This window comes from Nuphar pumila, chromosome 17, assembly GCF_984573655.1.
Source record: "Nuphar pumila chromosome 17, dmNupPumi1.hap1.1, whole genome shotgun sequence".
Lineage (NCBI taxonomy): Eukaryota > Viridiplantae > Streptophyta > Magnoliopsida > Nymphaeales > Nymphaeaceae > Nuphar > Nuphar pumila.
The window spans coordinates 73993560-74020133 of NC_143265.1; the positions used below are offsets into that span (position 1 = coordinate 73993560).

At 40.3% G+C, this 26574-nt stretch overlaps 1 protein-coding gene across 1 annotated transcript; it reads right to left on the bottom strand.

Annotated features, from left to right (window-relative positions):
• Positions 1-196: 196 nt before the first annotated feature.
• On the bottom strand, positions 197-23595 carry LOC149812229 (26S proteasome non-ATPase regulatory subunit 6 homolog). Its single transcript, XM_089992585.1, has 9 exons — positions 23448-23595; positions 22721-22861; positions 22505-22619; positions 2524-2614; positions 2286-2431; positions 1967-2186; positions 1793-1901; positions 694-862; positions 197-550 (listed from the first exon to the last, which is right to left on the bottom strand). The coding sequence occupies exons 2-9, from the start codon at positions 22854-22856 to the stop codon at positions 376-378; spliced, it is 1161 nt and encodes a 386-aa protein (XP_089848711.1). The 5' UTR covers positions 22857-22861; positions 23448-23595; the 3' UTR covers positions 197-375.
• Positions 23596-26574: the final 2979 nt, after the last annotated feature.

Genomic DNA, 26574 nt, shown 5'->3' on the forward strand with positions numbered 1-26574 from the left:
ACACTAAATTTTGTTATTTAAAAAAATAAATTTTTTTATTAAAAAGTTACTATTCAACAGTTGATTCTTACTAAATTGACCATGCTGAATCCAACTATATATAGAGATCAAAACAACTTGCATCATAAAATTTAAGGGTAAAAGATGGGGGATATTGACATAAGGGATGAGTGAAACTGAATCAAAATGCAAAACTATACCAAAGTGCTGCCTTTGCAAGCTAAAATTTGAGGGATAAAGTACAAATTTTAATTGGTATTGTTGTATCAGCGACAAAGAAGAAACAGGGAATAAAGCATCTATAATTAAAAAAAAAAAAACTCTAACTCCAACACAAACTAAATTCGGATACGTGAACTGATGCAGTTGGCGCACTCAAAGATCAATGACACGGGACAGCTTTTGAATACGGTTCAATAAGAAATCCCCTTGCTTTATAGTTGCCTGATACAGAGCATTTTTTGCATCTGGCCTGTTGGTTTCAAGTACTCCAGCAACTTTGTCAATCTTGCAGTGAAGCTTCCCTGCTGCAATAAAGTGAGAAAGTTCCCTGAAAACAGCCAAATGAACATGTTAAGCACTACAGGCTTTAACACCAGCAAATAAACACCAAAACACTAATTAGCAGAAGGAAAAAAATGAAAATCCTGATCCCACTCAACACCAACAAAGAGGACAGAGGTCAGTACTTACATGTCGATGAAATCAACATTTACTCCAAAAGCTCTTGCCATGGCTTCCATGGTAACACTCTTATAGGACTCCAAAAACTGTGAATAAACCACTGTTCGGACCTCTCTCATATAATATCTGAAGTGACGATGCAAATATCTGTCCAGCTTAATTTGATCTGCCAAACCAGCTGCAAAAATCCAAGGCATTGAAATAAATTGTCAAAAGATCGAACACACATGTAAGTTTGGCTGACACATCACACAGTAAAACAACAGCAGAAGCACCATAAACTTTGCGACACAACCCCCAAAATATGGGTTATGCAACACAGGCTAGACAGCATGGTTTCTTAATGCTATACTTTTCAAAATAATTTACCAACCAGTCTGATAATGGCAATCAGACACATCTCCCTTACACGGACATAATTAGTTAATGCATATCTTCCGTCTATTTCAGTTTTTAATAAAAAAATCCAACTAACCAACATCACAAGCTACAATGAGTTGCAACTAAGCCAAAATTCATGAACTTAACTGAATCAACCACAACAGGGTTTCCAAACCTTATTTTCAAAACATGCCCCTTCGAGCTAATAACAACTTAATAAGGGGATCTTGTCTAATTGAATCTACAATGACACATCAGATTTGCAGTTACAGGACAGTATGCTATTTCTCATCAAGATAGAGTTTGTTAAACCAAATATATCAGAGATCCCCAAGCGATGCATGATGATGGCAGTAGGCATCAATCCTGTCGGCCGGTTGCAAGGGCTGTCAAATTTTCCCAGTTGCCAAGCAAGTTGAAAAAAGAAAAAGAAAAACTTTCAAATGCATGTCCATATTTCCAAAAAATATGTCCAACCAATAAGGATTTTTCAGGTGCCCCATAGTTTCAAGTTGGCTAACCCAGCATAAAATGCACTCTCACAAGGACATGGTTATTTTCTCCTATATAATGTTGACACAAATGGACAAGCACAGGACACTATCGTACAGAGGAAAATGGTCATGGTATTGAAATAAACTCATAAAAGGTATTGTTAACAAATCATCAATATGATGATGATGACACCAACAAACATAATAGAAACAAATAACAGCAGGCCACATACCAAATGCAGAAAAGAATGATTTGTACTGGCATCCATAGAGTGAGTTTAGGAACTCTGAAAGATGTGGTATTTTGCCAATAACCGTCAGGATTTCCGGTGCATCCACCACCTGTCACGTTCTACAATAAGAAATCTAAACTACTGCAAAGAATGTGAATAAAATTTCATGTATACCTTCTGCTTCAAAGAAACTCTATCCAAGGATATAACACTGGTTAGGACAGTGTAAAAGATGAATGTATCATAAGGGAAGAGCTCATATGTTGTGAAAGTTGATATTGAATCAAGAAAAAGACTTGTGGCTTTTTTGAAATTTCTGGTTGACAGGCAGTATAAGCCTTCATAGACCTTCAAACGATTTTTCCTTTCCCAGTCACCTCCCTCTTCAAAAAGGCTACATCAAAAAGGAAGAATAAGACCCTCAATTATTCATCATAATCATATACGTGAAACAAGTGTGACTAAGGAGAAGAGCAGCAAATCATGATCTTACTTCTTTGCCTTGTCAATACTTTTGGAGATCAGATCAAAATCCATATAGAAAAATCCCAGCTGTAGTGTGTAAAATACTAAATCCATCTTTTGACCTACAGCAACAGTTTTTCCTTCGGTTACTTTCAGCTGCTCTAGCGCCTTTTCCTGCAGCACATACCAAGTTAGATAAATTTTAAAAATAAAAGAATGACATCGAATACGAAGGAAGCAAGTACTTCACCCAAGTTTGATGGTACCTGGTCACCAGTTTTGATGTAAAACAAAGATTTTGCTAAATGAGCTTCTCGCACTTCACTTTCACCCAAGTTTTCTTCAGCATCTGCTATTCTGAATTGTTGAGAGCAAAAACCAAGTAGATAAATAGTTAATGAAAGCTAAAAAATAAATGTACACCGACTGCCACATGTATAACCCTATTGGGATGTACTATGAACCAAAATGGGAGTTACCCACATAGAACCATGGGAGAGCAGTTTATAAGTGTCTCCATAGTGGACTTGATTTTAACAAGGATGGTGAGAATGCAAACTCTTAAATGGATTCTACACTTGTACAATTCTCATCCAAAATAGAAAGATATATGCAACAAAAGGTTATCTAGAGCATCTAATATGTAAAATGAGGACTACATTCTCACTTCATCTAAGGAAAGAACAGGTTTTTTTGAGGTACTCAAACCTATGTCACAAAGTCATGAGAACTAAGACCATATTCAACTAATCAGATGTTGGCTAAACTCTAGGTTGAGTCCTTAATAGTGCTTATACAACAAAGATGAAATCACTCAATGGCATCAACCAAACAATGCATCTAAGATTTTCATTTCTACTCTCTTCACATGTTCAACTCCCATATTGTAAAACCCGTGAATTTTCGATATTTTTGTGAATAAAGGCGAAATTAGTGTCAAAATATTATTGAAACTAAGATGATATTTAATTGCAATTCAAGCTTCAATTTGGATCCAGAATAAATTTCAGCCAGAAGAATTTATTCTGAATTAGGGTTTTGATTTTTAATCAGATTTAATATGAATTTAAGTTGAACTTAATTGGGAGTTAATTTAAGTATCAATATTAGTCATGATTCGAATTAAGTGTGCATGTTTGTGTTCGTGAGAATCCAACATTGCACGAACATCACACTTTTTATGATGAAGATTTCTTGTTCCTTCTCCTGACTATCCATTAGACCTGGAAATGAAACCATGAAGTTTGGAACCAATCGAGAACATGGGAAAGAGGACAGTTAGCTGCAATAGGGAAAACAAAGTTGACTACAAGCTCTGGTCCCAATAAAGAATTTTGCTCCTCAAATTCCTCTCAACCCTCTCTTTTTGGATACAAAAGAAAAAGAAGGGCATGAACAAGAGAGCAGCCCACTAATGGGCCGCCAATTCAGGACAATCCTGTTTTAACCAAGGATTGGGCTTGAATCGGCTAACTTGGTGAGACATTGATTCAGTCCTGAATCATTCGATTTGGTCCTGATTCGCCGAGTCGAATCGAGTTTCGTACTGGTTCATTTCATTATGAACCGATTTTAACCTTTTAAAAGATTTTTTTTCGAGTCAACCCTTCTCAAACCGTAAGCGACTGTCAACGACCATCGTCTGCTCTCAGCAACAAAGTTCTCTCTCTCTCTCTCTCTCTCTCTCTCTCTCTCTCTCTCTCTCTCTCTCTCTCTCTCTCTCTCTCTCTCTCTCTCTCTCCGGGGCGAGCTGAGGAGGCCCTCTCTCTGCCTTGTCTATGTTGTAGCCTTGGGGGACCCCTTATTTCTTTTTTTTTTGTCCAACTGATGGGGGTTTCCACTTTCCTTATATCGCAAAGTATAATTAAAAAACACAAAAAAATAGGTCCTAACTCGTTCGAGTTACCGAGTCGACCCATTGACCCGCGAGTTAAGGGTCCGACAATCCGAGTTTGAGTCACGGGTTTGTCAACTATGACGTTAGATTGGTTGTCATGTCATTAAGAATAAATAACACAAAAATTGTATTAGTATTCTAGTACTTTCACCAGAATACCCTTCCTAAGGATACAATATATCAAGAGAGACATAAGTTAGAAATTACATACACCCTCACTTTGAAAAGGGTTGAGTGGTGAGAGCGATAGAGGGGTATTGGATGAATGGGTTTAAGAAGAAACAAATATTTTGAATGAAGAGAGCATTCAGTGGATCAACGTGGAAGGAGCATAGGAGGTAGATGATGAAGAGCCCACGTATATTGGAGACGATGTGTGTTAAAATGTAAATTGTAATACATATATATTATTCAATATTATTATTATATTTTCCCTTTTATTATTTTTTTAATATTTTTCTTTATTTTCTTTTTTAGCATCTAGTTCAATAGGAACTAGATATTTAATCTAGTCAAGTTCCTGTTGGAACTTGATTGTGCAAATAGTTGTTGGACTGCAGTCAAACAACTATAATAAGAGTCGTTGGACTAGAGTCCAACGTCTCTTTTGGAGAGCTCATTGAGTCCAACGTCTCTTTTGGAGAGCTCAAAATGAGCTCTCCTATCTCTTCCACTTTTTTGTATATATAGGGGTGAACCCCGTCAATGTAAATCACAATGCTTCTTAAGCATTTTGTGCATGAATAAAGTATTATTTATTTTTCACGTGTTCTTCCTTTTATACCCTTTCAAGGGTCATGCTTGTAGTGTCTCCAATAGACACTTGTTTGTGAGTTATTCGTGCATTTGTTGAAGACCACAATTTCATTTCATGGTATCAAAGCTACAGAATCCTTAGATCTTGAAGTGCTTTTGCCTCGACTTTCGTGCCACATTTACAAAAGGTGTTTCATCACCTTGTTTTTAGCTTAAGAAGATTTGTTTGAAGAAAAGTGGACTTGTGCTACAAAAAAATTGATTTTGTATCCTCTCTCTTATTCCCTTGTCTACTCTTTTTTTTATTTTCTTTTTTTTTTCTCCTCCTATCTATTCCTCTCTTACCCTTGTAAAAGATGGATGACAATGATAAGATCACCATCATTCCTATGAAGCTAAATGATACTAACTATGTAATGTGGGCTTCGATTATGAAGCACCACATTTGGGGAAAAGGTTTATGGGGGTATAGTGGATGGTTCTGATTCGAAACCTAAACTATCTCTTACCAAGAAAGAGGGTGATAAAGATTTTCCTCTAACGGAGGAAGAGAAGAGTAAGGCGTTAGCCACTTATGAAAAAAAATGGAAAGAGTGAAGGATAGGGCATGCAAAATTTATCATGGCTCATCAATAGCGTAGACATTAAAAAATGTTTTAGTTTAGCTAAGTTTGAGCATGCTGATAAGGCTTGAGAATACCTCAAAAAACATGTATTCCCTTAAAGATATTGCACATGTGTGTAATTTACAAGACAAAGTTCGGACAATGATTCAAAAAGATAAAACTATTCGAGAATAATCCAATGAGTTGTCCAAACTTTAGAAAGAGTTGGCTCTTCTTGAGCCCAAATGGCATTGTGCATAAGATATCGAGTTTCGTCAAAAGCAACTCGATATGGAACATTTCTATCAATTTGTGAATGGTCTAAGACCGGAGTTTGAATCCACCAAATCGGTCTTTTTACATCGTGGAAAAATTTCTTCTATTGTTGATACTATAGAAGAGCTCACTATGGAGGAAAATAGATTTAGAAAAAGTACTCCAAAAGTTGATGATGACTCAATTTTAGCTATGTCTAGACCGATGAATCATACTCGTACTTACAAGTCACCTCATTTTGCAAGGCAAAACGGTGACTTTGATAAAAGAAAAGTCATTTGTCATCATTGTCATGAACCGGGGCACTATAGGCCTCAATGTCCAAAGTTAAAAAGAAGAGAAGAAAAAAGAGTTGCATATGTTGAATCCGAGTCAAAAGATCAAGATACACATGTATATATGGCTCAACTGATGAAAATCCTTCAACCTCTTCTCAAAGGGGTATCCTCCTCAACTGAAGCCTCAACTGGAGCGACAATTGCATTTTTCTCCGATCCAGGTAACTTTCCTTGGCTTTTAGATTCTGATGCTTCTTTTCACATGACCCAAAATGTTAATAGTCTATCCGAATGTCGTAAAAATAACTCAAGTGTGTCAAAGGTTTTTACAGCCGATAGCACTATCTCTTGTAGTAAAAGGAATAGGATGTTTTAAAAATCTTCAAAAATCCAAAAAAAAATTATCTCAAAAGTTAGATATATCTCTAAACTTAATTTGAATCTCTTATCTGTCTCGCAAATATCTGACTATGGATGTAATATCTCATTCTCTTCTCATGGTTGTTGGGTACAAGATCGCCAGTCAGGGAAGCTGATTGGGGAAGACCATAGAAAATGAGGATTCTATTACATGGACTTTTTGAAATTACCCAAGAATGCATTTTGTTATAATGTTCAGAAATCAGAATTGGATTTATGGCACAAAAGACTTGGTCATCCTCATATGTCTAAAATTCAATATTTTTCAAGTTTAGGAAAATTTTGTAATTCTGCAAATTTTTCTTGTGAAGACTACATTCTTGGCAAAATGAAAAGGTTATCATTTCTTAGTAGAACTTTTGTTTCTTCACGACCACTTGAGTTAATACATTCGGATGTTTGGGGCCCCGCACCAATTATTTTCAAAGGTGGTTATACATATTATGTCATTTTTGTTGATGACTTTTCTAGACATACTTGGATTTATTTTCTTAAACATAAATCCGAAGTCTTTGCTAACTTCCAAATATTTCATAAAATGGTTAAAAATAAGTGTTAAAATGATATTTCTGTTTTTCGCACTGATTCAGGGAGAGAGTTTGGAGAGTTTATGTCCAAAGAATTCAAAGACTATCTCAATTTACATGGTATTACGTATCAAAGATCATGCCCACACACTCCACAGCAGAATGACCTAGCCGAATGCAAACATCGGCACATTATGGAAACTACTAGGACCTTGCTTATTGCAAATCAGGTTCCAAAAAGTTTTTGGGCTGAAACGGTCCTAACTACCACCTACCTCATCAATAAGATGCCATCTTCCTCATTAAAGAATACAACTCCAATAGAAAAACTTGTTAATTTAACTCCAGATTATTCTAGATTAAGAGTCTTTGGATGCAAATGTTTTGTTTTCACCAACAAAAACGACAAACTCTCTCCTCGTGCAATCTCATGTACCTTTTTAGGATATGTTGATAATAAAAAAAGGCTACAGGTGTTTCGATTTTCAAAATGACAAATTATATGTGTCAAGAAATGTATCCTTTTTGGAAAAAGAAAGCTTCTTTGAATTTGAAAAATCCAAGGATGTCGTTGAATACTCGTTTTTAATTAATCCAACTTCAAAATCCAATGAATGTGATTTTGGATGTGACATTGACAATGATGAAAGTCCTATTGATGTTGAAAATGATGATAATGAAGAGCAAGTCCATAGGGATGTTAATCTACAATATTCAAGACGTAGAGAGCAAAATCTTCCATGTGCATTACAAAAATACTCTGAAGTTTCACCCAGAAGAACGTCTAGAATCTCTAGACCTCCTAAAAATTTTGTGTCTTAGGAATCTTTTTCACCCACATATAGGGCAGCCATTACATTAATACAATCATATGTTGAACCATCATCCTATTCTCAAACCAAAAATCATATAGAATGGATAGAAGCCATGAAAATAGAATTTAATGCACTAGAAAAGGCTAACACTTGGACGATCCAAGATATCCCTCCAGGTAAGAAACTTATAGGCTACAGGTGGGTATACAAAGTCAAAACCAAAAGTGATAGGACCCCGAAAAGGTATAAGGCTCGTTTAGTGGCAAAAGAATATGTCTAAGAGTATGACATCGATTATGAAGAAACATTTGCTCATGTGGCCCGTATAACTACTGTTAGAACTTTAATAGCCTTGGCCTCCATTAGAACATGACCTATCTTTCAATTAGATGTCAAAAATGCTTTCCTGAATGGGAATCTCGTTGAAGAAGTATTCAGGCTCCAAAAACCTGGTATGACCGATTCAGTCATGCTATGCTTGATATTGGTTTTCAATCTTGTTTAACTGACACTACTTTGATTGTTAAGAAATCTAATGCAGGCATCATTATTCTTCTTCTCTATGTAGATGATATGATTATCACCAAAGGCGACAAACAGGGATTGCAAATATCAAATCTCTTCTTAAAACTTACTTTGAAATGATTGACTTAGGTTTATCAAGATATTTTTTGATGCAGTCCACGTTGGAGGAGGAGAGAAAATAATGGCCCACCGTGAATCGGTGTGGCTGAACTTCTTTATTAAACTCAAAAATATTCAATAAGCAATAGGAAAATGCAATAAACAGGGAAAAATGTAAAGGAAAACAGCAAGCAAGTAAAAGAATAGGAAAACTGCAAGAAAGAAAGACGGCTGGAGCTTTTCAATAATCTCTCCTTCACGCAACCCTAGGCAGGGCCTTTTAAAGGTTGTTTACTGGACCGGGTCGTGGGTCCAGATTTGGATCCGACCCACGATCCGGGTCAGTCTCTCTTTGCAGCTGGTTCTGGGGCGTGCGAGCTCCACCACGCCTGACGTAGGTGCGCAGGGGTACCTCCCTGCGTCGTGGCTCCGTCCCTGCAAGTGAGTCATATGCGCGGGGTCCTTCATCTGCCCTTTGTGGCGGATCGGGTGGCACGATGGACCCAATCGGGTCCTGCCCTGCATCATTTTTTAAGCATTGAAGTCGCTTATTCCTCAGGGGTATTTGATATCTCAATCGAAATTTGCTCTTGATATTGTTTTCAGGTCTGGAACTACAGATGATAAGAAAGAGAACACTCCAGAAGTTGTCAATGTTAAAATAAAAATTGATGATGAAAAACTTCTTGATGATCCAATTTCTTACAGATAGCTTATTGGAGCTCTTTCTTATCTTTTCATTACTAGGTCAGATATAGCTCATGTGGTTTATGCAGCCAGTCAGTTTCAGCATGCTCCCACCTCTGTGCATATGGGAACAGTTTTGCGTATTATTAGATACTTAAATTCTTCTCTTTCACGAGGACTTTTCTTGCATGCTTCATCTTCATTACATTTAATTGCATATACTGATGTTGACTGGGGAGGTGCTCCTAATAATAGGCACTTAACTACCGGTTTTTTTGTGTTTCTAGGTGAAGCCTTAATTTCGTGGAGGTGCAAGAAGCAACAGAAGGTCTCTCTTTCCTCCACCGAAGTTGAATACATAACCATGACAACCAACAGAAGTACCAGATCGGTTCCCTCCTCAAGAGCCATACCGCTGATGAAGGTGGAACGCCCGCTCTGATACCACTTTGATGCAGTCCACGTTGGAGGAGGAGAGAAAATAATGGCCCATCGTGAATCGGTGTGGCTGAACTTCTTTATTAAACTCAAAAATATTCAATAAGCAATAGGAAAATGCAATAAACAGGGAAAAATGTAAAGGAAAACAGCAAGCAAGTAAAAGAATAGGAAAACTGTAGGAAAGAAAGACGGCTGGAGCTTTTCAATAATCTCTCCTTCACGCAACCCTAGGCAGGGCCTTTTAAAGGCTGTTTACTGGACCGGGTCGTGGGTCCAGATTTGGATCCGACCCATGATCCGGGTCAGTCTCTCTTTGCAGCTGGTTCTGGGGCGTGCGAGCTCCACCACGCCTGACGTAGGTGCGCAGGGGTACCTCCCTGCGTCGTGGCTCCGTCCCTGCAAGTGAGTCATATTCACGGGGTCCTTCATCTGCCCTGTGTGGTGGATCGAGTGGCACGATGGGCCCAATTGGGTCCTGCCCTGCATCATTCTCCCCTAGTTGGGAAAAAGTCGGCTCTATCGACTTGTTGTTGCCACAGTAAGCATATAGATCAGCCACGTTGAAAATAGGGGAAATATGTCAATCATCGGGCAGCTCAAGGAGGTAAGCATTCGAACCCAATCGCTGAAGGATCCTAAAAGGGCCATACTTCTTAGGACTTAATTTGCTATAGGTGCCTACAGGAAAACGCTCTGGACGCAGATACACCCAGACAAGTTGACCGACCTCGAAATGGACATCACGACGACCCTGATCTACGAAAGCTTTGTAGGTCTCATAGCTTTCAACAAGTTTGGCCCGGACTTGTCTGTGAACGTCACGCATATATTCAACGGCATCAAAGGCATCCGGAGCTGGAGCTGAGAGATCTGACACAGGGGCTAGGTCAACGACATGGGTGGGAGACCGACCATACACTAGTTGGAACGAAGATTTACCAGTAGAACGGTTAATGGAGTTGTTATAGGCGAACTCGGCTTGGGGCAATACGAGATCCCAAGTTTTGACATTTTCGCCCACTAGGCTCCGTAACAAATTTCCTAAGGTGCGGTTCACAACTTTGGTTTGGCCACCAGTCTGGGGGTGATACGCACTATTGAACTGAAGCTTAGTTTTGAACAGGGCCCATAACGATTTCCAAAAGTGGCTCATAAAACGCGTGTCGCGATCGGAAGTGATTGTGTGAGGTAGACCGTGGAAACAGGCAACATCCTTGAAATAATATGAGGCGACTAAAGAGGCATCGGTGGTGCGCTTGCACGGAACAAAGATAGCCATTTTGGAGAACCGGTCAACAACTACTAAAATTGAATCAAAACGACGTGGTGTGCGGGGAAGGCCTACGATAAAATCCATGGATACATGCTCCCACGGCCGTTCAGGAATGGGTAACGGGGTGTACAGACCACTATTCTGACGATGACTCTTGGACACTTGACACACATGACAGCCTTGGATAAACTTGACAACATCTTTGCGCATTTTGGGCCAAAAGTATCGTTCATCTAAGAGAGCGAACGTCTTATCATGCCCGAAATGCCCTGCTAACCCTCCTTCATGTAATTCAGAAATTAACTAAAGTCTAAGGGAGAAATTGGGCACACATAATTGGTTACCACGGAAGAGGTAACCATTATGAATACAAAAACGGGGGTCGAGGTTGCGATCTGAAGAGGTGCACCCTTCCCAGACTTTGTGAAAATCAGGGTCCGTAGGGTATAACTCTTTGCATTGCTCAAAACCAATGACCTGCACTGACATAGTCATCAGAAGGTTGTTCTTCCTACTAAGAGCGTTCCTACTAAGAGCGTCAGCCACCTTGTTCAGGGTACCCAATTGATGCCTAAGCGAAAAGGTGTACTCTTGCAAGAAGCTGACCCACTTGGCATGATGAGCACTCAACTTCTTTTGACTGTTCAGATACTTCAATGCCTCATGGTCCGTGTACAAGACAAATTCCTTATAAATGAGATAATGTCTCCAATAACGAAAGGCTTGTACAACGGCATAGAACACAACATCGTAAGTGGAGTATTGGCACCTGGCCTGAGTCAGCTTCTCGCTAAAGAAGGCAACGGGCCTACGATTCTGACTCAAGACGGCACCAATCCCCACTTTAGAGGCATCACATTCAACCTCAAAGACTGCACTAAAATCTGGGAGGGCTAAGACAGGAGCACTGGTCATTTTGTCCTTGATGATCGTAAAGGCTTTGCTAGCCGCTGGCGTCCAATGAAAACTAGTACCTTTTAGGCACTCCGTGATGGGGGCCATAAGGGTACTAAAATTTCTCACGAAACGTCGGTAAAAAGTGGCTAACCCGTGGAAACTACGGATCTCTCCTATAGTCTTTGGGGTAGGCCAATCGACAATCGCGCGGACTTTTGCGGGGTCGGCCTTGACGCCATCAGATGACACAATAAACCCTAAGAACACGACACTGGATGTCATAAACTCACACTTCTTGGCATTGGCATACAATTTTTCCTTTCTCAAAATATCTAAGACTTGACGCAGGTGACTCAAATGCTCGGACAATGAGGAACTATAGATCAAAATGTCGTCAAAGTAGACAACAACAAACTTCCCAATACACGGACGCAAGACCTGGGTCATCATGTTCATAAAGGTACTTGGGGCATTAGATAACCCAAACGGCATGACTAACCATTCGTACAATCCATCACGCGTCTTGAATATTGTTTTCCACTCGTCGCCTTCGCGTATACGAATCTGGTGATACCCGTTTTTTAGATCTATTTTAGAGAAAATGGAGGCACCAGATAGCATATCAAACATAGCGTCCAAACGAGGAATGGGAAAACGGTATTTGACTGTGATGCGATTGATCGCACGACTATCGACACACATGCGCATGGACCCATCTTTCTTAGGAGTAAGTAAGGCGGGAACGGCACAAGGACTAACACTCTCGCGAATGAAACCCTTTTGCAGCAATTGCTGAACCTGTCTCAATAACTCAGTATGCTCAGTGGGGTTCATGCGATATGCGGGAAGGTTGGGTAGACTCGACCCTGGCACAAAGTCAATGGCATGCTGAACTACCCTTGCCGAAGGTAATCCATCAGGTAGTTCATCCGGCATAATGTCGCAGAACTCCTCTAGAAGAGGGGCAACGTCCGCGGGAATGGACACGGACGAACTCATCACTGGCTTTGCCACTAGGGCATAACAATAGCCATCTTCCAGACAGTGGTCCAGGAAGAGCCGGTACGAGAGGCCTGCGATTCGGGGAACTCGCTCAGGTTTGTCTACAGTGGGGAAACCAGTCTCCTTGATAGGTAGAAGGACTATTCTATGGCCATTAAAGACAAAGGAGTATGTGTTCTTGCGGCCATCGTGAGTTGTCTGGCGATCGAACTGCCAGGGACGTCCCAAGAGAATGTGACACGCGTGCATAGGGGCTACATCACACCACACCTCATCGTGGTAGTGTTTCCCCATGGAAAACCGGACTAGGCATCGCTGAGTGATGGGAACCTCATTTCCTTTCTTGAACCAGGCTATCTTATAGGGTTGGGACAACTTTTCGGTGTTAAGTTTCAAGGTAGACACCACACTCTAGCTCCGGTATCAATGATGACATCACAAGCGTGCCCCTCACAGTTGCACCGGGTCCTAAAAATGTTATTCCTTAGTCATTTCGATGGGGCCGATTCTCGGGGTGTGGTCAACACATGACGGATAGACAACAAACTTTCGACGTTGCCGTCGAACTCTATAACTCCCCTCTCATCCTCAACCTCAACTAAGGAATTGTCATCACTATCACTTTCACTTGCGGACTCGACAATTCCTTCAACAAGATGGGTGTTCCTGCTCACGGTGGAACACTTGGACGCGACATGTCCTAACTCTTGACACCTAAAACAACGAAGGGTCGACTCACTAGGTTTGGCTTTGGACCGGGTGTGGAAAGCTGGGCCTGACTGGTCAGGTTTGCTAAGGTCTGTTCTAGGTTTTGAATCACTAGGGGAGCTTGCTCCCCTGGTTGGGAAACTCGGCTTGGGTCAGCTGGTGGGCTCACTACGGGTCGTCCGATATTCCTGCCGCCGCTTCAGCTTGTCCTCGATGTTCATGGCATAACTGCTGGCTTGATCTAATGTCTCCACTGTGACACAACTAAAATCATCAGAGATAGCAGGGCGGAGACCCGAAATGTACCTCGTGACCTGCTGACGAGCTGTTTCCTCGATCTGCACAAGCAGGGAAAGATGATGGAACTCCGCGGTGTACTCTGCTACAGTTCGGGAACCTTGGCACAGGGTCAGGTATTCCTTGTAGGCTCGCTCGACGTGATCCGAAGGCACGAACTTTGACTGCATCAGTCTTTGCATTTCCTCCCACGACTGTACGCGCTCTAATCCCTGCCGCTCCCTTGATCGTTGTAGCTCCACCCACCATGTCTGTGCTAGGCCTCTCAATCGCGTAGAAGCTAACGAGACACGACGATGTTCAGCAACTGTGTGATAATCGAAGAAGAACTGCACTGCATAAGACCAGTCGAAAAACTGCTCCGCGTCGAATCGTCTCGCAAACTCCGGAAGATCCAGTTTCACGCCATAAGTGGAGGAGTGGTCTGGTGCTCTCTGTTGTCGCGGCTCCACCATTCCGGCAGGATGCTCTTTCCAGAAAAGGTCGTCGTCCCATGCTGCCTCATTGTCCGTAGGGCGGTATTGCTCGCCGGGATGTTGGTGCTGTCGAACTCTCCCTATGGGGGGTCGACGGTCAGGGCGCGCCGGTTCCTGCTGACATTGCCTCGGTCTGGTTTGCCCGGGGGCGGGCACCATCTGCGGTCGGTATTGTGGTACTGGAATGACGGGAAGGCCAATGTATGGGAGAGGGTTCGGGTGAGTTTCTGGTTCCTGGCGGGTAGAATTGGTATAATATGGTTGTGGGTTAGGAGTATGGTGTTGGGTTGGAGGTTGAGTTGGGTTCTGGGTCAGGGTTGGGTAAACAGGTGGGTTTGGGTTTGGGTATGGGTATGGGTATGGGGCCTGGTAGTTATATGGATGGGTTGATTCGCCCGATGGGATATGGATCGGGCCCGCTCCTACACTACTCGTCGGACCCAGATATGAGTGGGTTGGATCGAGGTTCGAGTTGTGGGGATAAGAAGCTTGGTTTGAACTCGATTCCCGATCCATAGCATTATGGGTCTGGTTTTGACCCGGCTCAAATCCAAACTGGAGCACCGTCCGGGTCCGATATGGGTTAGGGTCGGTCTGGGGTATATGTTGAGGGTCGGAACTAATGGGTTGGTTCTGGCTCGGAACTACCCGCGAACCGGAACCAACTAGGTAGGCTGGGTAAGGGGTGTCTAGACCCAAACCCGTTCCCTGAGACCCAATGGTTGGTCCCAGCGAAACAGGCCTGGGTCCCGTTGCATTACAAACTGGATTGGGTCCTCTTGGATCTGGCCCAATCAACAAAGGTTCGCCAACTCCAGCTCGCAGGAATGCAGCTACAGAGCCTCCCCGTGTGGGGTCGGGGAAGAAATGTACGTCTCTCCCAAGCTGGGCTGATAGGACCGGGCCAGCAGCAGGGTCCAGCGTGACGCTGGGCCCCTGCCGACTCAGCTCACTCTGTAACACAGCCCGAGTGAGGCCCTGCCACGATCCCGGGCCCGCAGGTGGACCCAGCGCAACACTGGGGCCCTGCAAGCTCGGGCTGACCCTCAACGCACTTGTTGTTGCGCCTGGCCACGCACCCTGGCCTGCAGGTGGACCCAGCGTACCGCTGGGGCCCTGCAGGATCGGGTCCACCTGTGAAACAGGCGCAGTCACCCGTTGTCGGGAGTGGGGTGCTCTTACCAGGGCATTGTTGTTCGCCGGGATCCCCTGGTACTGTCGAGAGACGTCCGGACCATACATGGATGCTGGAACTGCTGGGAAGGCCGGTCCTCGTTGTAGGGGTATCGGCTGGGATGATCCAGCCCCTTGGGGGTTCAGATTTGTAGACACGCCATCAGCGAAGTCTGCATCTGGTACTGCGCACGGCCCCTTGCGCGACTCGAGTGCTGTCAAACGATTATCCATCCCATCCAGCCTTTTCGATAGGCCTGCAACATCCCGGGTCACGCGCAACACATTCTCCTGTATCTTCGTCAACACCTCCATGACACGCAGCATTGGATCTTCGTTGCTCGCCTCCTCACGCACTTCGCCTTGTACCAGATCGGTTCCCTCCTCAAGAGCCATACCGCTGATGAAGGTGGAACGCCCGCTCTGATACCACTTTGATGCAGTCCACGTTGGAGGAGGAGAGAAAATAATGGCCCACCGTGAATCGGTGTGGCTGAACTTCTTTATTAAACTCAAAAATATTCAATAAGCAATAGGAAAATGCGATAAACAGGGAAAAATGTAAAGGAAAACAGCAAGCAAGTAAAAGAATAGGAAAACTGTAGGAAAGAAAGACGGCTGGAGCTTTTCAATAATCTCTCCTTCACGCAACCCTAGGCAGGGCCTTTTAAAGGCTGTTTACTGGACCGGGTCGTGGGTCCAGATTTGGATCCGACCCATGATCCGGGTCAGTCTCTCTTTGCAGCTGGTTCTGGGGCGTGCGAGCTCCACCACGCCTGACGTAGGTGCGCAGGGGTACCTCCCTGCGTCGTGGCTCCGTCCCTGCAAGTGAGTCATATGCGCGGGGTCCTTCATCTGCCCTTTGTGGCGGATCGGGTGGCACGATGGACCCAATCGGGTCCTGCCCTGCATCATTTTTTAAGCATTGAAGTCGCTTATTCCTCAGGGGTATTTGATATCTCAATCGAAATTTGCTCTTGATATTGTTTTCAGGTCTGGAACTACAGATGATAAGAAAGAGAACACTCCAGAAGTTGTCAATGTTAAAATAAAAATTGATGATGAAAAACTTCTTGATGATCCAATTTCTTACAGATAGCTTATTGGAGCTCTTTCTTATCTTTTCATTACTAGGTCAGATATAGCTCATATGGTTTATACAGCCAGTCAGTTTCAGCATGCTCCCACCTCTGTGCATATGGGAACAGTTTTGCGTATTATTAGATACTTAAATTCTTCTCTTTCACGAGGACTTTTCTTGCATGCTTCATCTTCATTACATTTAATTGCATATACTGATGTTGACTGGGGAGGTGCTCCTAATAATAGGCACTTAACTACCGGTTTTTTTGTGTTTCTAGGTGAAGCCTTAATTTCGTGGAGGTGCAAGAAGCAACAGAAGGTCTCTCTTTCCTCCACCGAAGTTGAATACATAACCATGACAACCACCACTATGGAGGTTGTTTGGCTTGGACGATTGCTAGCGGATATGGGAGCTGAAGCAACGCAAGCTTCAAAGATGTGTTGTGACAACAAAAGTGCGATCTACATTTCAAGCAATCGGACATTCCATGAACGTACTAAACAAGTGAGATGGAATGTCACTATTAGGGGTGGCAATTTCTGACCCGACCCGCCAACCCGCCTCTTAGGCGGGTTCGGGTTGGGCTTAAGCCAACCCGTTTAATAAACGGGTCGACCCGCGTAACCCGTTTATTAAACAGGTCGGGTTCGGGTTGGGGGTATGCCAACCCGCCAACCCGACCTGCCAACCCGCCAACCCGTCTGCCCGAGCCGTCAACCCGTCAACCCGACCTGCCTACCTGCCAACCCGATCCGTCGACCCGCCAACCTGACCCGCGAACCTGAAAACCCGTTTACCCAACCCAACCCATTTATTAAATGGGTTGGCGGGTCGTGTCGGGTTACCCGTTTATTAAACGGGTCGGATTCGTGTTTGCCACAGTCGACCCGTTTAATAAACGGGTCGGGTTCGGGTTGAGGTATGCTGACACGCCAACCCGCCAACCCGACCCGATTGCCACCCCTAGTCACTATGTCAGAAAGGAATACTTACATGGAACCATTGATCTGCCATATGTTACATCAGAATATCAATTACTAGACTTCTTCACCAAGCCTCTCGCAGCTCCCAGATTTCACTTCCTCTTAGACAAACTTTCGTTCATTGTACCATAAGTTTGAGGGGGAGTGTTAAAATGTAAATTGTAATACATATATATTATTTAATATTATTATTATATTTTTCCTTTTATTATTTTCTTTTTCTATTTTTCTTTATTTTCTTTTTTAGCATCTAGTTCAATAGAAACTAGATATTTAATAACTTGACTGTGCAAATAGTTGTTAGACTAAACTAGATATTTAATCTGTGCAAATCGTTGTTCCAACCGCTATTATAAGAGTTGCTGGACTCTAGTCCATCAGCTATAATAAGAGTCGTTGGACTAGAGTCCAACGACTCTTTTGGAGAGCTCAAAATGAGCTCTCCTCTCTCTTCCACTTTTTTGTATATACAGGGGTGAACCCCTTCAATGTAAATCACAATGCTTCTTAAGCATTTTGTGCATGAATAAAGTATTATTTATTTTTCAAGTGTTCTTCCTTTTATACCCTTTCAAAGGTCATGCTTGTAGTGTCTTCTTGTTTGAGTTATTCGTGCATTTGTTGAAGACCACCATTTCATTTAAATGTGAATGTCGAAAAAGGAGAAGAAGAAGATAATGATAATGTTGATGATTAAGGTTATATTTAAAAATAATAATTGGTTCTTTAATAACACTCAATGTTGTGAATAGCATTGAGGCGTAGCGAGGCGTAAGACCTGCTCATGAGGCAAGGCGTAAAGCGTAAGCTTCACAAAAATATTAAAAAATCAATCAAATAGAAAAAACAAAAATAAAGATGCAACATTTATGTATCATTAATGAATAACTGGATAATGTGAAGAATCTACACTAAATCATAGTTGACTTTTCTTTACACAAATTGAAGAAGAAGCAAACTATTGCAATATGTAAACTATATCAGGGAAGTACATCATGATTAAGATGAAATTATATTCAATCCTGCACATTGTCAGAAGAATGTTTCCCCATCTATCAAATCCAACATCAATGTGTCATAAACAATGCATACAAACAAAGCACACACACACACACCGCATGTTCACCTATACACATCTTAAAGCACACATACATGTATATGCATGGAATTCATTAAACATAGTGACAAAAAATAGGAAGAAGAAAGATAGATGACAGGAACAGAGAAGAAGAAAAAGAAGAAAGAAAGATTAAAAATGAAAAGAAAAGAAAAAAGAAAACGAAAAAGGGAAAAAAAGAAAAGAAGAAAGAAATAAAAGATGAAAAAAACAGAAAAAGAAAAATGAAATAAAGAAAAGAAGAGCAGAAGACACTTAAGTATTCATAAACTTAGTTATTTTGTTTATGTAATATGAAAGTATGAGTCTTGTGGCATGTTCTTAATTGCAAGATATTTAATATTTTGCATTGTTCTTGTGAGATAGTTGATGTTTGTTGATGTCTTATGCAACTCATAGAGACATAAATGCTTCATATGCGATTTTAAGGTTGTATTTTATGCAAATCATCATTGTTTCATGTGTTATAATTTTTTTTAAATACTTGTTAATTTTCCTGATTTTTTTTTAAATTTTTTTATTAGAAAAGTATAATTGTTTATGATATGATATGATACTTATCTTATTTTGGGCCTTGCTGATCTTCCAAAAAAGTGTGAAACGAATATACTACATCAACTCTTTGACTAAGGAGGCATTCAACCCATCATGTAAACCACAATGACAAATATCTGCAATATTTTCAAAATATAGCAAAAAATGTGATATTTTGGTTGTTGTTTTAAACAACCAAAATATCGTGATAATAATTTTTTAATGCAAATATCATAGTTTTATTATGTTATTTATGTTTTTAACTACTATTTTGTGAGAAAAAAACATTCTCTTGCTTTTTGCATATATTTATTTCTAATCTTTAAATTTATTATTTTTGTCAACATTTTGCTGACAAAATGGGGGATAATAAAATTTTCAATTTCTCATGAGATTTTCATTATTGTGATTTTCCGATTTTAAGTTTTTGCCATACAACTAATACAATGATAGGAGGTAGCCTCCAACATGGAAGGCTTCATGAGGATGAGGATGGAGTCTCACATGACTGTGTCGCTCGCCACTAGTGCTCTTTTTTTATGAGAAATGAATTATTCAAGTTTCTTAATTTAGAAAATAAAACAATCCATCCATCTTGCAAAAAAGTACTCAGAGGAATTGGAAAAATCTCTTTTTCATTTCCGTGATTCATATCTTTGTTAGTACAAAAGCATTAGTCGAAAAGTCCATCCTGCGCTGGATGTTCAAAATTAGATGTTTCACATAGACAACATTAGATGGGCAATCTTGCCCAACAACCAAGAGTCCAAACAGTTACATCTGCCCAGATTCAGTATCATAAGCAGTGTTGTTAAAAGCGTACCTCGAGCCGCAAAAGGTGTGCCTCGATGCGAGATGTTGCCTTTGGTGCCTCGAAGTGCACTAAAAAAACACATGCTATGAGGTGCACGCTTCATGGTGCCTCATTGAGTTTGGGTCAAATGAGGGTCAAAGACCCCATTTGACCCAAATTAGGGGAGACCCCGACTGATTAGGGTCTCTCTCTCTCTCTCTCTCTCTCTCTCTCTCTCTCTCTCTCTCTCTCTGCCTCTCCCTCTCAGTGTCTCTCTCTTTCTCTCTGCTGAAAGGATGAAAAAGAAGGTATTCCCGTCTCTCTCTCTCTCTCACTATGTTCTTGAACAATCGGGCATGTTAATCAAAAAATTACTTTGTTCTTGTTAATTAATTATATATATTGATTTAGTAATTCATTGATATGTTGCTTATCTATACTTTATACAAGCAGTATGCTATTTGTATTATGTAATTGTATTTACTATGTATAACTATATGTGGTGTATAACTTTTATTGGAGTTTTTGGTTTTTTAGTTTTGTTTCTCATATGGATATTGAATGTATATCACCAGTAACTTAAACCTTGTGAATTTTGTTGCACTTTTAATTTGTAAAAATACACTAGTTATTATGTTTAATAACTCTAGTTGTTGATATCTTATTAGTTTTTACTTCACAATTCACATATTTATTTCTTTATATTGTATTTATATTAATTGTCTCTTGTTCCTTGGTTAAATAATTACATCTTTGTTGAATCAGCTAAATTATAAAGTTGTAATCATTGCTTGGAATTCGTTTTATAATTTAGTTTAGATTCTTCACTTAATATCCAATTATTCATTAATAGTACATCATCGCTAGGAAGACTTGGATGGAGATGATAGGAAAGGATATGAATGCTTTGAACCTCACCGAGGACATGGCGTTGGATAGAAATGATTGGAGGAAAAGGATTCATGTGGAAGACCCAAAATGAATTTCTTTTTGGTTCATATCGCTGACCCCAATTGTTTTGGGATGAAGGCGTAGTTGTTGTTGTTGTTGTTGTTGTTGGTCAATTTTTTAATATTTTTTGTGAAGCTTACGCCATACGCCTCACTTCATGAGCGGGTCTTACGCTTTGCGCAATTCACAACATTGATCATAAGTCATTGTATCAATTTTTGGGAGAACCAAACTTCGGGTAGAAACATGGTTTATGCCATGAATAATATAGGTGTTCCTAGATCTCCTCTTTGGGCTCATCTATCTATAGTCATGGTGATTCTGAGTATGTGTTCTTATTAACAATGTAAATAAATCTAGTGTTTGTTCTCATAATTGGATCTATTGATAAATCATTACAAATGTCAAACTAAAGAACAAAAATTTGGAGGTGGAAGAAAATAGATTAGATGAAAAATTTGAGATGGAAGAAAATAGTAGATGAATATCTAGCAAAAGCATTGGGGATAGGTGGTGAAAAAAGATTTCCTACATGCATATATAAAAGAAACATGCTAGGCAATAAATGTTTTCTTTTTTTTAATTTCCTTTTGACGTTGAATCTAAGAATAACACCATATTTTACAGGTTTTTTTGTCCTTCCACAAAAATCATGGACAGGATTTTCCAAAAAAATGCCATTATACTCTTCAATCACTATTTCCAGTTAAGATAGAATTGTTTAACAGCAGTAGTTACAGCACTTGAAGAACATTCCTTCCAAAGGTTTTTTTTTTCAGGACATTATTTGGAAAAAAAAAGAACCATTAGAAAAGGTAATAGTGTGACAAATAGTGACACAACAGAACTAATAAAGATACAACAATTTCCCATAATTTAATGCAGCAAAAAGCCTGTCATTGCTTATATGAGTTCCACAATCAACCAATGGGTCTATGCCAACAGATGAATTTCATTTTGCACACATCCATAAAGAGGAAAAAAGTAACCTGATGTACAACAAAAGTACTTGGTTCTCTACTCTGGACTGCAACCATGTGTTTCAAGTGAACCAAGGTCTTAACTTCAAACAATACTAGACTAACATACCAGGTCCTTTTGGGCACATGGCACCTTGGGGCCGCAACCCACTACCAGGATCAATATGTTCATAACCTTATGGTGCAAAACCATGAGCATAATTCGTGAGATCTGAGACCAATTTTTGAGCTCTGGCACTTTTCAAATAGTCACCATTTCTTCCATTGCCTCAGCCACCAAAGATTGATGGAGGATATACCCTTTTAAGAAATTCAAAGAAAATCTTGCTTTCTCCAACTTCTATTTTTCTGTTTATGAAGCTGTCGACTTGGTCCAAATATGAAAGGAATAAGAAAGCACTACAATAAGAATTAAAGACTGGTAAGAAGAATCTAATTCAATTCACCCTACAAGTCTCAAATGTACACAGAGATCACTTCAATGAGAACAGATTGCGAATCCCGTTCCTTGGTAAAAATTGTGAAAACCATGGGAAATCTCCAGGTAACAAAGTTTCAGCGAGCAGATATGGCAAGTGGATCCAGGACTGAATGGCATTGTACTACTAAGCTGAAATTCAAAGAATGACGGCCAGACCAGATGGGGAACTTACTTCTCGTCAAGTTTCTTCACTTCCTCCTCAATTTTAACACGCATAGCATCGACAAGCCCTTGGTCTACCTCCCACCCTAGCTCCGCTGCGGTAGACTCATACACTGCAACCATGTCTGAAAACCAGAAATTTCAACAGCAATGAGACTCCAATTTTTGAAAACCAAAGACATAAAAAACAACGAAGAGAATCAGAAGAGAAGGGGACTATCTATACCGTTATCCTTGATCGAGGCAAACACGTCTTCTTTCAGGCGGACCTTTTCGATATCGGGCACATCGGGATGCCGAAGGAGGAACAACTTGTTAGCAAGGATGAGATGAGGCATCTGCGTTCCCTCTTGCCCCTCCATGCCTCCTACGAAGAAAAGAGGGGGGAAATAGCTCGCATTTCAGAAGGTTAAAATAAACGTGATCACCAAGAAAGGAAAAAAGAAAAAGAAATGTCCGTCTCTATGCTACAAAATCACACAAAAACTCACAAAAAAAAAAAAAGAAACATCACAATTTTCCAGAAAATACAAGGAATTTGAGAAATCACAGCTCCGAACGAGAAAGATTGCGGCGAAAACGCAAACACTAATCCCAGTTCACAACACCACCAAGGTTGCAATACGAATAAAGAAGGGTTAGATGCTTCGACAGCTCGAAACCCTAACCCTAGAAAGAATTAACACCACGCACCCAATAGCATCAATCAGACAAAGCGAACGTACACGGTCAGACAGACCGAAAGAGAAGCACTCAACCCATTTCCACCAACACCCAAAACCAAAATCCGAACGAAACGAGGAGCGATTCAGAAGAAAAACGGAAGGGAAAAACCTTAGATTCAGAAACAACGAAACTATTTGGGAACTTTCGAGATCCAGCAGAAGACCAAAAAGCAGAAACACTACAAAATATCGATATTGTTCGTGAAGAGAACACTAAAAAATCCTTACTTCGACTTTTCTGGAGCTACAGAAATCCGGGAAAATCTCGATTTTGGAGAGAGGAGGGTTGTCGTCGGGAAGAAGTAAGGTGGGGAAAGGCTCTGGTTTTGTTGGGAAGGGAAGTAACTAAAGGGAGAAAGGGGAACATATCCGAGTTAGCCCTCTCTTTTCTATAATTTCTGAATCTCTCGCGATAAATACAAAATTGTTTTTCTCGGATAAATATTGTCATACTTAATTTTTAAAGTTATAAAAGAAAAATCAGATTTAAAATATATCAAGTACAAATTGTAAGTATCGTGAGTTTATAGATAATGTAGTTGAGGTCCGTAGGAAGGGTGATAGGATTTTACTTATTAAATTAGTATTAGGTATGGATATTATTAATATTATTAGTGTTTATGCACTTCAAGTAGGTTTAGAAGGTTCCATTAAGTGTCAATTTTGGTAAGATTTAGATGGAGTAGTACAAGGGATATCTTATGGAGAAAGGCTTTTCATTGACGGTGACCTTAATGGGCATGTAGGCATTAGTAGGGATGGATTTGAGAGTATCCATAGACTATGGTATGGGAGAAAGAAACAAAAGTGGAAAAAGGATTTTAGATTTTGGTTTGTCTTATGATATGATCTTATCAAACACTTGGTTTAAGAAGAGGGAGTCTCACCTAGTAACATTTAAAAGTGGGGTTAATACGAGTCATATAGATTTTTTCCTACTTAGAAAGAGAGATAGGGGTTGTTGCATCGATTGTAAGGTTATACCGGGAGAAAGTGTAGCTACACAAAATAGAGTCTTAATTTTAGATCTTAGAATTAGACAATGTCGCAAAAGGGATAGACATAGGATAGATCCTAGAATTAAATGGTGGGCATTGAAAGGAGCTAAACAAGGAATGTTTGTAAAGCAGGTAGGTAAGGAAGTTGATTGGTGTCTCGAGGAGGATTCAGAATCAATGTGGAATAAGATAGCAGGTGGCATGAGAAAGGTGGCTAAGGAGGTATTGGGTGAGTCTAAAAGCGGTGCATTGTTAGGTAAGGATACATCATGGTGGAACGAGGATGTCAAATTAGCTATTAAGGTTAAAAGAGAGTGTTATAGAAATCTAAATAAGAGTCGTGATAATGAGAATTTGGAGAAGTATATGATAGCAAAGAAGGAAGCTAAAAAAGTAGTTCAGAACGCGAGGGATAAGGTATATAAAGAGGTTTATGACAAGTTGGATACCAAAGAGGGCGAGAAGGATATTTATAGGCTTGCAAAGATGAGAGATAGGAAATCGAGGGATTTAGGTATGGTTAGATGTATTAAAGATGAAACGCAAAAGGTTTTAGTCAAAGATGACGAGATTAAGGAGAGATGAAAAGATTATTTTGATAAGCTATTTAATGAAAGTCATACTCAGGATCTTGGAGACTTCTTCATTCATTTTCATGAGATGAATCGTGACATCATGCGCAAGATTCAAAAGAAAGAAATTACAAAGGCTTTGAAGAAAATGAAATCAAGAAGGGCGGTTGGCCCAGATGGTATACCTATCGAGGCTTGGAAGTGCTTGGGAGAGAAAGGTTTAGAATGGTTGACAAATCTTTTTTACAAGATTTGGCAGACAAATAAGATGCCTAATGAGTGGAGGAAGAGTACTTTGGTGCCTCTATATAAGAATAATGGTGATATACAAGATTGCACAAACTATCGTAGTATAAAACTCATGAGTCATACTATGAAGCTTTGGGAGAGGGTGATTGAGTCTAGGTTGAAGAAGATTGGCATGATATCGGAGAATCAATTTGGTTTTATGCCTGGAAGATCAACTATGGAAGCTATACATCTTCTTAGACAACTTATTGAGAGAAATAGAGAGAGGAACAAAGATTTGCATATGGTTTTTATTGATTTGGAGAAGGCATACGATAGAGTACCTAGGGACGTTCTCTGGTGGACAATGATGAAGAAAGGTATTTCTCTCAAGTACATTAGTATAATTAAAGATATGTATGAAGGAGTAGTAACCAATGTCAGCACTTGTGGAGGGGTGATAACCAATTTTCCTATAACGGTTGGGTTACATCAAGGATCTGCTTTAAGCCCTTTCCTATTTGCTATAGTGATGGATGAGCTTGCGAGATCAATTCAAGAAAATGTGTCATGGTGTATGTTGTTTGCTGATGATATTGTTTTGATTGATGAGTCTAGAGTTAGGGTTAATGCTAAGTTAGAATTATGGAGACAGACATTGGAAGCAAGAGGTTTTAAGTTGAGTAAGAGCAAGACAGAATATATGGAATGTTGGTTTAGTAAGCAACGAAGTTGTGATGGGAGTGTAGTGAAGTTTGGTGAGCAAGAAATACCGATGCATGATTGTTTCAAATATTTGGGATCTATCATTCAAAAATATGGAGAAATTGATAGAGATGTAAATCATAGGATAAAGGTTTGATAGATGAAATAGAAAAGTGCAACTGGAGTGTTGTGCGATCGTAGAATGCCATTGCGGTTGAAGGGAAAGTTTTATAGGATGACTATTAGGCCCGCTTTACTATATGGTACAGAATGTTGGGCTGCCAAGAGACATCATATTAAAAAAATGAGTGTAGCTGAGATGCGTATGCCGAGATGGATGTGTGGAAATACAATAAAAGATAAGATTCAAAACGAGGAGATACGAAAGAAGGTAGGCGTTGCACCCATTGAAAATAAGATGAGAGAGAATCGTTTACGGTGGTTTGGACATATTCGATGAAGGCCTAATGATGCTCCAGTTAGAAGGATGGAGAAATGGGAAAATATATTAGTTAAAAGAGGTCAGGGTAGGCCTAGGAAGACATGGATGGAGGTGATAGGAAAGGATATGAATGTTTTGAACCTCACCGAGGACATGACATTGGATAGAAATGATTGGAAAAGAAGGATTCATGTGGGAGACCCAGAATGATTTTCTTTTTTGGTTTATATCGCCGACCCCAATTGTTTTGGGATGAAAGCGTTGTTGTTGTATAAAAATTCTAAGTCATTGATTGTCAACCCTTAAAAAATCCTTCTTATACAATATATAATCCAAGAGTATGTTTCTATAAAACCAAGTGTTTAGATAACATCCATACGGTGAAATTTTTGAAAAAAGTTAAAACAACC

What these genes read in the sequence shown, in the direction of transcription:
- LOC149812229 (XM_089992585.1), bottom strand. Translation starts at nt 22,856, where the DNA reads ATGGAGGGGCAAGAGGGAACGCAGATGCCTCATCTCATCCTTGCTAAC. An exon ending in ACATCAAAACTGGTGACCAG is followed by an intron (nt 2,432 to 2,523) that starts GTACCATCAAAC and finishes TATGTGCTGCAG; the next exon opens with GAAAAGGCGCTAGAGCAGCT. An exon ending in AGTATTGACAAGGCAAAGAA is followed by an intron (nt 2,187 to 2,285) that starts GTAAGATCATGA and finishes TTTTTGATGTAG; the next exon opens with CCTTTTTGAAGAGGGAGGTG.